This window comes from Gadus morhua, chromosome 2, assembly GCF_902167405.1.
Source record: "Gadus morhua chromosome 2, gadMor3.0, whole genome shotgun sequence".
Taxonomy (NCBI): Eukaryota; Metazoa; Chordata; class Actinopteri; order Gadiformes; family Gadidae; genus Gadus; species Gadus morhua.
Window position 1 is genome coordinate 17,691,133 of NC_044049.1, and position 15,325 is coordinate 17,706,457.

Below are 15,325 nucleotides of genomic sequence, written 5' to 3' on the forward strand. Positions count from 1 at the left end.
GGCGATGGCATGGCCTAATGAACTAGCAATATTATTATTATTATAGCAATGCTATAATATATTCTATAATAATTAATTTAGAAGTAGATAGGACGTTGTATTCTTCTTTATTCAATCTGTCTTGCAAATCAACCCAGGTTGAAACCCTTTCTAAATGTCTCAGACCAAGCACACTGTTGACAAAATAATTATGGGCATAATGCAACATTCTTTAATATTCGAGTAAAAATATAAAATGTCCCAAAAGCTGGCAGAGGCAATCTGTTGTCGGTCGAACCAAACTTCTACATTGCATGCTTTTATGGGAAAAATGGTGGTTACAACGAAAGCTGTAGAGGATTTAAAGTATTTATTAAGCATTCCACCATATTTTTTTTTGTATATATAAGCGTTATAAACAGAATGAATATATATATGATTGTATAATAGGTTTCTGCTACTCTAATCGATGCCGACAATACTTACATTACAAACATGCACACGTAAATGTAGGACGTTATAGACAGACAAGAGTGTAGACGAACGAGGTTATAAGACAAAGCAGGCAAATTAAGTGCTGTTTGAACACCATGTCTCTAGAAGCATGTCCTACATGGCTTTTGCTCATTTCTTCGAGTTCTTAGTCTGTTTTTTTTTTTTCTATCATTGTTCATTGTGAAAGAGCTTTCGGTGAAGTGAACCTATAGGGTGAATTGAAACCCCAAGTCCCACATCGTCGAGTATAATGTCGTCATATCGTCCCCTTTTTTTGATATGATGTCAAATTAAGTAAATCCACGTTCTTCTTTGTCCAAAACACGGATGCTGATCGTGGACGTTTTTGGCCATTGGCATACAAAGGGGTTCTATGGTGCAGTGCTTTTGACTTTGGCAACGAATTTCTTCTCTTTCACCCTCCTGTTTTGAAACCAAATGGTGATCTGCCTCTCCGACAGATTAGTGGCTGCTGAGATCCTTCTTCGTTTGTCCTTCGTGATGAATTTGTTCGCAGCATATTCTTTCTCCAGTTCCTTGAGCTGGAGCTTGGTGTAGGGTATCCTTTTCTTCCTGCCTCGACGAAAAGACGATCCGTCGTGCCCCACTGCATCTGTTGACTCGGGGAAAAGGGCGAAATTAGCACAATTCAATCGAAATCTCGTTTTGAGTTTTTGAAAATAATTGATAAACAACTGTAATAGTCGCGTTGTTGGCGCGATTACTTTATTTTAACGCGTACGTGGAACAAATATAATTGGTGCGTGTGCGCGCAAACACACACACACACACACACACACACACACACGCACGCACGCACGCACGCACGCACGCACGCACACACGCACACACACACACACAAACACACACACAGACCAACATGGTGGACCTGCCCACAATCCACAACCAAGTTGGAACCTATGGCCTATCGCATATTTTCATTTGGCATTCATTTCACATATTTTCAATAAGCATGTACAAGCTGAAAGAAGCATTAAGGCCTCCACCAAAACTATTTCATGCTATCGAAGCATTGCATAAAGTATAATTGTACACCACACATGCAGTCAACAATGATTTTTTTGAGCAAGAAAATAATGATGATCTAATGTTCAATATATAGAAACATATCCAAGTTATGATTTAAAAGGGTTTTGGTCTCACCCGCCAGAGCAGACTTCCAAAGGTGCCCCGCCTGGCCCTGGTCTTTGGAGCAGTACATTTGGCCACCCCAGCCGTTCGTGAGAGCCCAGGGCTGGTAGCTGTCCATCGGTAGGAGGGTGTCATGGCGGGGCTCCCCAGCACCGAGGGTCTGCACCACAGACACGTCGAGGTAGCTCGCCATGGATTGATAGGGGCTCGGGTAGCCGTGGTAAAAAGCAAATTCTTTGGCTCGGTGGTTCGAGTAGTCATCGCTGCTCACCGGGGTGTCCATGTACTTCTCTGCTGCTGCCGAATAGCTGAGAGCGGCTCCGGCAGCCTGAGTGCACGACTTGAGGGCACCTCGCCCCATTCTGCACGGATAATAGCCGTTACCGAAGTAACTGTACGGTAGAGCGGATGCTGCAGAGGAGCTCTGATGTGGCATCGAGGCGGCTGGACACGGGCCGGATCCGCACGGTTTTCCAGAAGACGTGGCCGTTTCACTGGGGCTGGAGCCAGGGGCGTCCAATGTAGAGTAGCCGGTAGAAGGGTGCACCAATCCGGACGGGTGTCCACCGAGAGCCGCTGCGGCCGCCGAATGGGCCATAATATTACGGCACTGACTGGCCGATGCAAAGTTCCCGCTGCCTACGAATCCTTCCATGTTCTTATTAAGGTCGTCCAGGTTATTGTCATACACAAACATCACAGTATCCGCCGGCCAGCGAGGATTTAGCACCAGGGAGGCGGTCATATGAGCCTCCGATTTCCCTTAGTTCGTCTTTTCCTTGCTTTTTTTTGTTGTTAAATAAATAAAACAAATTTTCCTTTGGGGCACTATGAAAACAACACAGGCCTACATTGGACACGGTTGTGTGCACATGCGCATGTATCCTACCCTTTACGCTCGCAGATAAGTGCCCTTGATGATGCAGCTGAGAGCGTAAAATGAAATCTTGAGTTCTATGTCAATGTCAAACTCTAAGGCAAATACTCAAGATCCTGCCCAGACCTCGCGTTACATCTCAGCCGCAGCCTTGACGCAATGAGCCTAGAGCGCGGGACGGGTGTGCGCCTCTCGATTGGAGGAGCCTGCCGGATCATGTGACCAGACAGAAAAAAAATACTCGGAATTGTCACATAAATGTACTTTTATTAGGCTTGAGCTATGGCACGACAGTAGCATCAGCAAATTCCGTTTTGCATTGCCTGTCTGATTACACTTTTCTACAAACGACTTTAGAAAAACCTAAATAAAGGATCCTAATCAACCAAGTTGGAAGAATGCATTCCAAAACAATCATATCGTTTTTGCAGTGCGTGAAAAAGTTGTGATTATCAAAAATGTGTTATCTCGAAGAAATATAGGTCTATTATGAATTAAAAACTTAGGCTAAATCACCATTCGGCAAATTTAAAGCAACGCTTTATATAATTGAGGTCATTGATTCCGTACAATATGACTATACACATTTTTATAACTATCAGGAAGTCACGAAAAACATATGTTGCAGGTGACGTGAAATGCAAGCCTTTGCCTTTTTTTTAAAGATATTTTGCTTGCATTGCTTTAATGCATCTTGGCCTTTATTGGGGGGATTCTGGTTGCCGCTTTGTGCTTGTTCTTTAATGAGCAGTGCTATAATGTAAAAGGCCAAATGCACAATATCTTTAAACTCCCGGCAATAATATATAGCCTACATTTAATGACCAATATTGAACACGAAAAAATGTATCACGATTTAATAAGACCATCAGTTAGGCCAATACGCAAGCTCAAGATACGATTCTGATTCATAAAACGCTCACTGTGCTCATTGCGACACGTAGGCCTATGTATTGCTCAAGGAACAGCGCCCAAGAAAGCGTAATCGGGATGCATGAAGATATGATGGTTTTAAGATTCAACAATAATGACTACAGAGCAAAAGTTTCCAGGAAACATTTCATTTTAGATTTTTTTGTGTGGTCATTTCAAACAGGCTTATGAATTACCTATTTCCAATTTCCATTTTAAGGGGCAGATACCGTAGCGCACACTGTGCATAACTTCCATGTGTTTCATGATGGTTTACCATCAAGAAACATAAAGCCATATGTCATATATGCCATACACATAGTCAAAGCATCAAAATGGAGTTGTTGGTTATTTACAAAAAACTCTTGGTAATCCGATTTAGGCAACGTGCTTTGCAGTCCAAGACTAAAGTAAAATCGCAAATCTTTGTAGAGATACACATGCTTCAAACTATTACCGAAGATTTAATAGTTTTACCGCCAATTTAAATGTTTTCCTGCCATTACTAATCTAAATTGACTAAATAATACTCGTTGTTTCAGTCTAGGCCTACAACATTTAGAGAAGACGGACATGTAAGACTGCGCGGTTCAATAATTGAATCTGCAGAAATATTTATAGCAATGCATCATTTCAAACGAATGATTTGATAATCAACATGAATATAATTGTTGAAAATGTTGGCAGAATAGTTTTAAGAGTAAAGACTAAAATTGAATTGCTGCATATTCATTTACTGTCCCTGTTAAACATGCCAAATGCTTAAAAACAAACCCACATTAAAAAATAGAATTACACTTTAATTGAACAGCACATATTCTTGCCTAATGCAACACAATCAAGTTCTTGCAAGGACTTGGAATTGCCATTGCAACATTAGTTACGCTTTGGATATGTTTCACCGACCATGTCTGGTTCAGTTTTAAAGATTTTCGAACCAGATCCAAGCTTCCTTCAAACATCCCACCATATAGCCCACCATATAGCTCTGTACTGCATGGCAACAGCCAAAACCTCCAACAGGCTGGCCACACACACACACACACACACACACACACACACACACACACACACACACACACACACACACACACACACACACACACACACACACACACACACACGCACACACACACACACACACACAAATACACACACACACACAAAGCCAAGACAGACAGCCGTTCTCCAAAGTGTCTGTGGAGGTCAGTTTGGGCTCTGGAGGTCAAGGCCAAGTTGAACATGAGACAAATAAGGAGATATGGGGAGGGGAAGTCTGGCCCTCCCTGTCGTAGCAGTTATAGAGCTGGGCAGACAAGATGACCCCCCCCCCGCAACTCACACTCACACACACACACACACACACACCCACACATTCATTTCTTCTTCCTGTCTCTGCTGCAGTAAACATTCTCAAGTTCAAGGGCTTTGCATGTCTCGAGGGCAGCTTCTGTGTGGTGGTGTGCATCTCTCTCTCTCTCTCTCTCTCTCTCTCTCTCTCTCTCTCTCTCTCTCTCTCTCTCTCTCTCTCTCTCTCTCTCTCTCTCTCTTTCTCTCTTTCTCTCTCGCTCTCTCTTGCTTCTCTCTGGGTGTCTCTCTCTGTTTATGTCTATCTTTGTGGGTCATCCCTTAACATACAACAGACAAAGGCAAACAGTGCCACCGTGCAGATGGCTCAGCTGACGCCATGCAGTCTGTGAGGGTGCGTGGCGCAGTGGGACGCCATGACGATATGCATGTACGGCACATTCAAGAATCATTAACCAGAATTTGAATTTAACCAGGAGCTTACAACTCCAATTATATGCTTCAACATCGCGCACTGTTATTTTTTAGAGAGTGATTGTGTTTCTTTCAATAATCCTGAAAGAAATACAACTTTAAATTCTGAGATGTATTTGTTGTATTTTTAAAACATCAGATGAGAAAATAGGCAAGAATGGATAGTTTACTCTCTGGAGACATCCCCTTCCTTTTAAGAGAAAGGAGTATCGCTTCCATTGGATACGGGTCGGATACAATACCTTGAAACGGTTATTCACCTTGGACTGATGAAAAAGATACAATTGATTGACAAATTTAACTCAACATAGCACAAGTACAGTGGGTGTGTAAACTACTGAGGTTACAGTTGAATTTATCCACCTGCACATGGGGGAGGACAATTTAGTCCCAACAGTGCAGTCAGATCTCCCACATTAGAAGCAATCATTGTGTTAACCTTATAAAAGGTTAAATACAATTCATTCGAACTTATATTCAACTCATCAATCCAATACACTGATTTAAAGTCTATATTTATGCAGAACTTTTGGAACTCAAAATGCTTAAACGGTTAAACTTTCAAAAACAAATTAGAGTATTTCTTACGAGGCTTATCATACATGGTTTTCTGTAACGATGATTTCTTGTTTAAAGTCAAGCTTAAAATATTCGTAGACCATGGATCTCAAGCTGAATCATTGATTGTTGGTTATTGTGGTCTAAATGGCGCACTGCTCCAAATGACCGCACGACCGCACGTTACCGGCGGCTCAAGACGCAATTGGTTCGTAAAGGGGCCGAATGTTGGGAAAAATCATAATATTTGTCACTTTTTTGTGAACGTTTAATATAACGTATTATCTCTCTCGTCCTCTGTATCCATTCCAATTAAATTCAATAAACAGAACATCTCATAGCTTTTCCGGGCAGAGGTTGTAAGTAAGGCTTGGTAAATTAACTTTATTTGTCATTGAATTTAATTGCAAAAGAAAACCACAATTGGAAAATAATTTGTACAGTGGCAGACTAGATTAATGTGAAATGATAACATCTCGTATCTTTTGTTCCTATAACTGAAATCTGAATTGAACATTGTACCGTTATTCTATCTATCCAATTTGGAATGGAGATTAATCATTAAAGGTAATCCATGAAATCGAAACAGTTTTTTCCCAAGTGAAATTATACTCTGTCGGAAAAAGATTAGACATAGGCCATATTTTGTATGTCCTCTTAAATGCAACATTATATCAGGGTTTCTATTTTGAATCAACCTTAAAAGATTGACTTGATAAATAGCCCTTGCCAGTTGATTATAAAATGTATTGACAACAAATCAGGGCGCAAAACAAAAGTATTGGACTATTGGATGGAGACCGCCGCTGCCAGACGCACGACCCAGCCGGCAGGCGCTTAAAAAGCTTATCTACGCGCAGTGGCGAACTTAGCCCTTTGGGGGCTCCAGGCGAACAGTAATTTAGGGGCCCCTGCATCTACCGGTCTATTGTACCTTATGTCGCATAATGAGATACTCCATACAAGGGATGAACAAAAGTCACTATCCTTCTTTCATGCAAATGTTAATTATCTATTTACAAATTGAGAATAACATACAAAACAATAAGATTAGTTATGTTGACACATTACACTGACTGTTAACCTTATGTCATCATTTACCTGAGGGTTTCCAGTAGGTCACAGCAGCTATATGCTGTGACCTACTGGAAACCTACTGATAGCTGCTTCCAGCTATCAGTATTTTTCCTGTGCTCTTCAGACCTTTCATGGTTGATTAGATGCATTGCAAGGTTATTCCAGTGTTTAAATCCTTCCTCACTCAGTTGTTTTTGTTTTCCAAAAAGGCAACAACAAAGGCAAAAAACACGGTCTGCACTTTCACTAGACTAACCAAGACCTGTTCACCCTCTCATCATTTTTCATTATAGTATGCTTTTGTGAATCTGCGGCCCTTGGGCCAGAGTGCTGGGTCATCCACTAGAATATGTGTGCGCCTGCCCAAGACACAGCAGCTTGGGCCAGAGTGCTGGGTCATCCACAAGAATATGTGTCTCGCAGTCATTGTTATCGTTATTGTCATCAATTTCAATAACCGAAGTGGAAGACGGAGAATGAGCAATATTCACTACCAGTTGTGCATAATCTCCGTCAGTTTGTTGACACACGTCATTAGCATCGCTGCTGGCTGAGCCAGAGCCACTTGGAATGAAAGGAGCAGTAACGTGACAGAAAACAACGTTGACGGCTGCTCTTGAGCCGCCGACGGTCCCGCTAACAGTGCGGTGTCTGTAAAAAAGCTGGATAGCTTTGGCAGCTTTGAAAGCAAGTCCTGCCTTTGGTCTTTCTTCTTATTTTTATGTGACCCGCTTTCGTACGATCGCTTCATGTTTCACTCGATTTATGTCTCACTCGATTTCTCTCTCTCTCTCTCTCTCTTACCGCTTACTGTTTTGAATTTGACATCATTTCTGCATACGCGTGATGAGCGTAACATGGAATAGTCCATGTAGTGCAGACTGAAGGGGGGTGCACACGGAAAGATCGTCAAAATATGAGTAATTAGACATCCCGATGCTACTATTGTGAAGAGATTTTTATAAAAATAATAAATATGGGGACAAAATATATGCATTGTGGCATTTTGGGGGGCCCCAAAAACCTTCTATGGGGCCTGGGGCTCCAGGCAAATGCCTGGTTTGCCTAATAGTACGGCCCGCCACTGTCTACACGTGCAAGTATTCTCGGTCAAATCCAGCAATTGTCACTCTCCACTATATAACTAGTGAATGCCAAAGACAGGTAGAATGCCTAAGGCTATTTATTACAATGTATAGTAACTTCATTCGACTTAACGAGCGTGTAGGCCTGAAGACAGGGGTAGCGCCATGCAGTTGGTTGAGAATTGAACATCTCCCTAACATGCTGATGCAGTTGCAATATTATATGCTGTTCTATTCTATTCTATTCTATTCTATTCTATTCAATTCTATTCTATTATATTATATTATGGGTGCCCTCTTTTGGTGTTTGGTGCTATGTGCCCAGGGGTTACATTTTGACGGGGCATATGGCTCTCGAACATCGTTGCGGGGCCACCTACCTATCGAACATCAACAAAAACTTTACTGCGACATATTTTCCATTGTGGAAAAACTATAACCACTCAAACATACCATAAGATAATTATTTAAGGCTGCAAATGATTTTGTCATTACTTATTGACTAACATCGGCCTGTTTAAAAAATAAGTCTTTAACATTCGTGATATCCTCCTCGACATTTCTTTAATTTTGCACGTTTGCATTTGTGTGTGTGTGTGTGTGTGTGTGTGTGTGTGTGTGTGTGTGTGTGTGTGTGTGTGTGTGTGTGTGTGTGTGCGTGTGCGTGTGCGTGTGTGTGTGTGTGTGTGTGTGTGTGTGTGTGTGTGTGTGTGTGCACGCGTTTGGGTCTTGTGCGCATGTGTGAGGGCGCGTTCCCGCGTGCCTGATTGGAGCCTCAAAACCCATGCAGGTTGTCCTTGAACTTGACCTTGTAAGCGTTTAATAACGGAGGGGGCTGTGAGGAAAGGCGTGCCAGACGTGCATGCCTGTGTGTGTGTGTGTGTGTGCAGTGGCGGCGCCAGGGGGGGGCTAGGGGGTGCTAGAGCACCCCCTAGATTGGCCATAGCACCCCCATAGCACCCCCAAGAAAATAATGGTAAAATAAGAAAAAAAAAAAAAAATCATTCTGAGTTCTTAATAAAATGTATTGTGTGATAATAATATTTTAATCACAAAAGAAAATAACAGATTGAAATAAACAGATTGTTCACGTAGCACGACACAGACACGTGGCGTGGCGTGCCGCGTGCGTGAACGTGATTGTTCAAATGAGTAGTAGGCTAACGGCTAAGTAACAGTAATCCTGGCGATCGGTCAATTAATTTTAAATCAAGTGGTCACAAAATCACGAAAATGGATCGGTATTTGATCCGAAAAAATCCTCGAGTTGAAGGAGACGTTCAAGAGGAAGAAAAAAGGCAGGAGGTAGTGGATGATTCTGATGTAGAACAAGAAGAGGAAAGTCCTGGTCCAAGTAGTCAACCCTTCACCTCTACTGAGGGCGCCGCTGCTAGCCATGATGCTAGCACCCTGGGTGACTTAAGCATGAACGCCCAGGATGGTCCGAAAATACCAACATTACACAAATATCCAACTCGGATGTTTGGAGTCCAGCAAAGAAGTTTCTGCAAGGGCTGGATGGAACCATATCCGTGGTTGGAATACAGTGTATCCCAGGATGCCGTCTTTTGCTTTGCCTGCAGGCATTTTCTCGGTGGAGGAGGGCACGGGTTTCATCGGGAGCCAACGTATACAACCAGTGGCTTTCATAACTGGCGGAAAGCAACAGCATCTTTTAAGGGCCATCACGAAAGTATGGGACACAAATTTGCCATGGAGGCATGGACTGAGTTTAAGCTAAAAGCAAAAAGCGGTTCAAAAATAACAAATATGCTGGATAAAGGACATTCGGTATTGATCCAGGAAAACAGAAGGTACATGATGGGCGTTGTGGAAAGCTTGCGCTATACTGCCTGTCAGGGGATCGCACAGCGAGGCCACATTGAAGATGAGGATTCAGCAAACAGGGGTAATTTCCGCGAGTTGCTGTCTGTAATTGGAAAATTTGACAAAACCGTTCAGAAAAAGTCAGATAACAACCCGTCAAATGCAAAGTATGTGCACCATGACGTGCAGAATGAGATCATCAATGTAATGGCAGAAATGATTAGGAAACAATTAAGGGATGAGGTTAAGGACGCTGAACATTTTGCCATTTTGGTGGATGAAAGCAAAGACATCAGCAAAAAAGAGCAAATTTCAGTGATCGTGCGTTATTTGAACACGGAATCAGAGAGAGTGGTGGAGGAATTCTTGCATTTCACCCCAGCTGATGGACTAGACGCAAACTCGCTCTTTGCAAGCATCAAGCAGACGCTCAGTCGGTGCGGTATTGACCTGAATTGTTGTGTTGGCCAGTGCTATGATGGTGCCTCAGTCATGTCTGGATGTAACAACGGAGTCCAAGAACTTTTCAGAAGAGAGGTGCCGCAAGCAGTTTATATACACTGCCATGCTCATAGGCTTAACCTGGTGTTGGTGGACTGTGTGCATAATGTAGATGCTGCCGCTGAGTTTTTTGAGACGTTGCAAACACTGTACAAGTTTTTTTCGGGGTCAGTGGTGCACGATCTCTTTCTGAAGAAACAAAGGGAACTTTCAACGGCACAGCGCATAGAGCTGAAGAGACTGAGTGACACTCGCTGGGCATGCCAGTATGATGCTATCTGTGCAGTCAAGAGAACTCTCCCGGCTATCATCGCTACCCTGCGTGACACTGTTCGCGACAAGAATGCGAAACGGAGGACAGAGGCTAAATCTGTCAGTTCCCTTATGGATGAGCAGTTTGTTCTGCATTTAATTCTTTTTGAGGATGTTTTTAGAACTACCAAATTCATGTCCGATGCGCTACAGTCTCCCAATTTCGATCTCTTGACAGCGGATGACCTGGCCCAATCTGTGATCACGGCCATATCGGAGAAACGTACAGATGACAACTGGGCAGCAATCCGTAAGCAGGCAGGAGACATGTGCGTTAATACCGGGATAGCTACTGTACATCGTGAGAAAAGGCAGACCCAAACAGCTAAACATCTGGAGGGCTTTATTGTGGAGGCCCCGATAGAAAGACCAGGCATGGGCAGCATGGATGAACTGAAAACTCAGTCATTCTATCCTGTCTTAGACAGGTTGTTAATGGAACTCCGGCGACGCTTTTCCATCGAAGCAAATGGTGTACTGGCAGGCTTGCCAGCCCTAAGCCCTAATCACCCATCATTCCTTGACAAGCAAGTTATTCTGCCCATGGCTCGCCATTATGGGGTCAGCGAGGAGAATTTGTGTGCAGAACTCCATCAAGTTCGCCGGCTCCTGAAAAGGAAGGAAGAGCAAGGATGCACCATTAACAGCAACCAGGAGTTCCTATCCCTTATGCGGCCTTACAAAGACGCCTTCGTGGACCTCTACAAATTGATCTCCATATCTCTGACCCTGCCTGTAACATCTGCGAGCTGCGAGCGCAGTTTTTCTTGTCTGCGTCGCTTGAAGAGCTACCTGAGGAATAGCAGTGGGGATGGCCGAACCAGTGACCTTGCACTTCTGGCGATTAACCCTCTGCGAGCACGGGCTTTGGACATCGACAGGATCATAGATGCCTTCGCTCTCAACCACAACAACAGGCGCATTGTCCTGTTATGAAGACGTAGGTAAGTGAACGATTTTTCCGTGTTGTCTGTTGCATTCTGCTGGGTTTTTGCAATTGGGTTTACAATGTGTTTTTCTGTCACATTGTTCTTGTTTAGGTGGAAACTGACACCTGATCTGCTGGCTTGCCTGGATTTTGGTTTTTCTTAAGGATTTTAAGCATAGTTTTGTGTGCACTTTTTGATACACTTTTTGATATCTTATTATTGTGGTTTTGAGTGCCTACTGTTTGGTTTCATGTTTTGATTGTGACCTAAAATAATATAATCTATTTGAAAGCATTTCTGACTCTTTGCCTGTTTAAATTAATTATATCTGACGTTCTAATCTGCCGTCTTTAGTTAGAAGTGTATTGAACTTGGTATGTTTAGTTTAATTTGTCGCTCATGGTAGTGGTGACCTGGTAGTCATCTGGCGCAAACTTTAATCCACACACTGAAGTAAGTGAAGTATTTCGGATTACGTTATCTATAACATGCTGCATCCATTTTGACCGTCGGATGTGAACGCGGCTTTGTGCGCGTCCGTCAGAAGTAGCCTACTGACAATAATAATACGATCGATTTGAATGGCGCTTTTTATGTACCCCAAAGACCCGTTAGAGAGCAAACGTGTAAACATATGTGACGATATGGTGGGGAGGTGTTGTAGTAGAGAAAAATGAGACTCATATGATATCACCCTAATTTCATAGCACCCTCAGTAAAACGCCGAGCACCCCCATAGCACCACCAGAAAAAAATCTCTGGCGCCGCCACTGTGTGTGTGTGTGTGTGTGTGTGTTTGTGTGTGTGTGTGTGTGTGTGTGTGTGTGTGTGTGTGTGTGTGTGTGTGTGTGTGTGTGTGTGTGTGTGTGTGTGTGTGTGTGTGTGCGCGTGCGCGTGTGTGTGATCACAGGCAAGCCCATTTCTTTATTTTGTGTGCATACATGCACATGTGCAAATTGATGCATAGTGGCCTATGTATTCTACAAGCAATCAAAAATAACGGCAACGTCATTGCAAGCCACCTCCATTTCAGCGTTAGAACACCAAACAACAATGAACGCCTAGGTTAGCTTTGCTTCTTAAGCTCATCATTCCTTGTTTCATTGGTCGACCAATTTCCCCCCAATTGTGCAGGGGTTGATCTCCTAATTCATAATGGCGTTTTGAATTCAGCTCAGGACTTAGACATCAAGGAATTCATATATTTGCCGAGCGCAAGATCCCCATGTTCCACAGATTTGATCCCTGGTAAGGGTTAGGGATCTGTGCGCTCATAAAATCCGTTATACACTTTAATATTGCATTGTGAACGTCACCCCGCATTAGAACTGTTCTTGTGTCTTGCTAAAAATGGGGACCTATGATGACCCATGATGGTTGACAACTTTCAACTGATTGTCCGAGTGGGCGATTCTTCATGATTGCTTTTCTAATTAATACATCTTGGCAACGGTTTTTACAGCCACTATGTCAAATGGGATCAAGGTCATGGACGTCATGGGCGTCGAAGCAGAATATACCACATTGGTCAAATCCACAGCCGTTGAGACAGTTGTTGGTCTTCTGCTTGTGTTACCCTTATAACGGTTATTCAGCCTGTGACCCTTACTTCGTATTATTGTTTGCTCTGGGTATTCAAACGATATGGACACACAAATCAATAATTACAACCATGCATGGAATTATACAGATGTTAATTAATACATTGTTTATTATGCGTGGGCCTTTATCTGACCACCCGAGTGGAATGAGTGTGCTCAATTACAAAAATAGTGCACATTTGGGCACCTATGCAGGAAGATTGTGCGATAGTTCAGATGATAAATGTACCACCGTAATAACATGCGATTGTGTTATTTTGTGACGAAACACTTCTGTGCATAATGAGTTTTAAATTAGGCTCCTTCCGAACCGAAGGCCCTACGATGTCATGGATGCAAAGGTATTTTCATAATTCATCCAGTAGCGCAATAATATTCAGGTCTACCTCTTGCAAAATGTAGCAAATAAATAAAAACTCCTCAAACGTGTGTGACATTTAATCATTAATGTTTTGTGTTGCCTACATCTCAATTTTGCTCGGTTATATGCTCCTTGACCCTTTTTGCAAGAACACGCTATAGACTTTAGAAGACTCCGAGTTCACCATTATCTTATGGCTGTAATTAGGCTAATAGTTAATTAACAAATAGCCCAATATAAATTAAATGGCAACACTCTGCAATATGGGAAAATTACTGAACAATTAGTAACATTAGAAAATTCAGTAGGCTAATAAACATCAATATATAGCACCACTATGTTAGGGGAAGCGGATTAAGGTTCAATTTACTCTGGTAGCACTTCATGACACAACATTTTCAAAGCTGATTAGGGGGTTAGGTTGTTCTCTAACACTGTCCATAATAAAAAAAGTATATCCTATACATAAATATGCAGCGGTGAACACCATTATTCAACATGGACACCATAAGCAGCTCAATCATTGCTAAAAATTAACTGTAGATTAACTGTTAGTTAATGGTTATAACTGCTTTATCGAAAATTATATAATCATTAATTAATATTCTCCTGTTGTAAACCAATGTCACCAATTGACAGCGTCAGAGACCCTAAAAGACACCCATTTCATTTATTTATTTCAGGAAAATGCACATTGATGAACATGTAGGCCTACAGCAGGAAACGTAAATGTGCCAGATTACCTACATAGTTGTTTAACTTCTGTAAAAATGATGTAGGCCTATGTGTTATACGGTTTTAACTACGGTTCGTGCGGTGCAAGGCCTATAGAATAAGGCAAATTCAAAGAGTTTACACCAAAAAATATATATAACAACCCCCCACACAATGCTTATATAATTTACTCATGCAAAGGTGTTTCGTTAAGTTTATAAGTTAGGTCCTTTATAGCAAAAATAATTATCCTGGTGAAAAGCGGCGGGCCATATCCGACCCTCTCGCGTAAGGCACCAAAGATCAACTGTCAATGGTCATTTCTTAATTTAAAAACCAAAATAGAAAGTGCTCCACGATGACCTTTCTAGAAAACACAATTTTCAAAACGAATTAAAACCATTATGGGTGCTTTATGAACTTTCGAGGGCACTGTGATCATTGGTTCTTTTCACTATATTGTATTTGTCAGCTTTTACTTGTGGGGATGTTAACCAAATTGTTACAATAAATAGCCTAACCAAGCATGACAAATAACCTAAATATAAATTATGAGGTATATCGCGTTCCAACTAAATCATTTTGTAAAAAAAAAGTGTGAATCCGTCGTGATAAACGGTCGTTTGTGTTTAAAACAGTACATTAGGCCAAGATAAGTGGGTTGAATCACACTTTGTCATGATTTGTGTTGAGACGGGTGATGGCTATATATATATATATATATATATATATATATATATATATATATATATATATATATATATATATATATATATATATATATATATATATATATATATATATATAATTATTATTATACAGTCATTATTATATTTATGTTTGCAGTGACATTATTACAAAAATAAAACGACGCTCAGATTTATCAAGATTGGGGTTCTTGACGAATTGAATTTGAAGTATCTGCAAGTTAACTCATTATTACAATTCATATGGTGTGAACTGCTGCGTTTTCTGATCAAAGAGGCATTGTGATTTATACTTCAATTTTGAACACATTTAAATGATTGCAGCTGCACAAGGTCCCTAAGTATGCAATTAGTAGTCTGCATTTATAGGACTATACAATTGTTCAATAGGCCTTTCTCTTGTCTTGATTGTACAAGATGATCTAAAAACAATAATTAATCTGATATCAAATTGCA

At 41.6% G+C, this 15,325-nt stretch overlaps 2 protein-coding genes across 2 annotated transcripts; one reads left to right on the top strand and one right to left on the bottom strand.

Moving 5' to 3' along the window:
• Window positions 1-332: 332 nt before the first annotated feature.
• Window positions 333-2,651, bottom strand: hoxb13a (homeobox B13a). Its single transcript, XM_030376028.1, has 2 exons — window positions 1,639-2,651; window positions 333-1,087 (listed from the first exon to the last, which is right to left on the bottom strand). The coding sequence occupies exons 1-2, from the start codon at window positions 2,369-2,371 to the stop codon at window positions 846-848; spliced, it is 975 nt and encodes a 324-aa protein (XP_030231888.1). The 5' UTR covers window positions 2,372-2,651; the 3' UTR covers window positions 333-845.
• A 6,163-nt stretch (window positions 2,652-8,814) lies between these two features.
• On the top strand, window positions 8,815-11,780 carry LOC115538255 (zinc finger MYM-type protein 1-like). Its single transcript, XM_030349931.1, has 2 exons — window positions 8,815-11,501; window positions 11,598-11,780. The coding sequence occupies exon 1, from the start codon at window positions 9,151-9,153 to the stop codon at window positions 11,491-11,493; it is 2,343 nt and encodes a 780-aa protein (XP_030205791.1). The 5' UTR covers window positions 8,815-9,150; the 3' UTR covers window positions 11,494-11,501; window positions 11,598-11,780.
• Window positions 11,781-15,325: the final 3,545 nt, after the last annotated feature.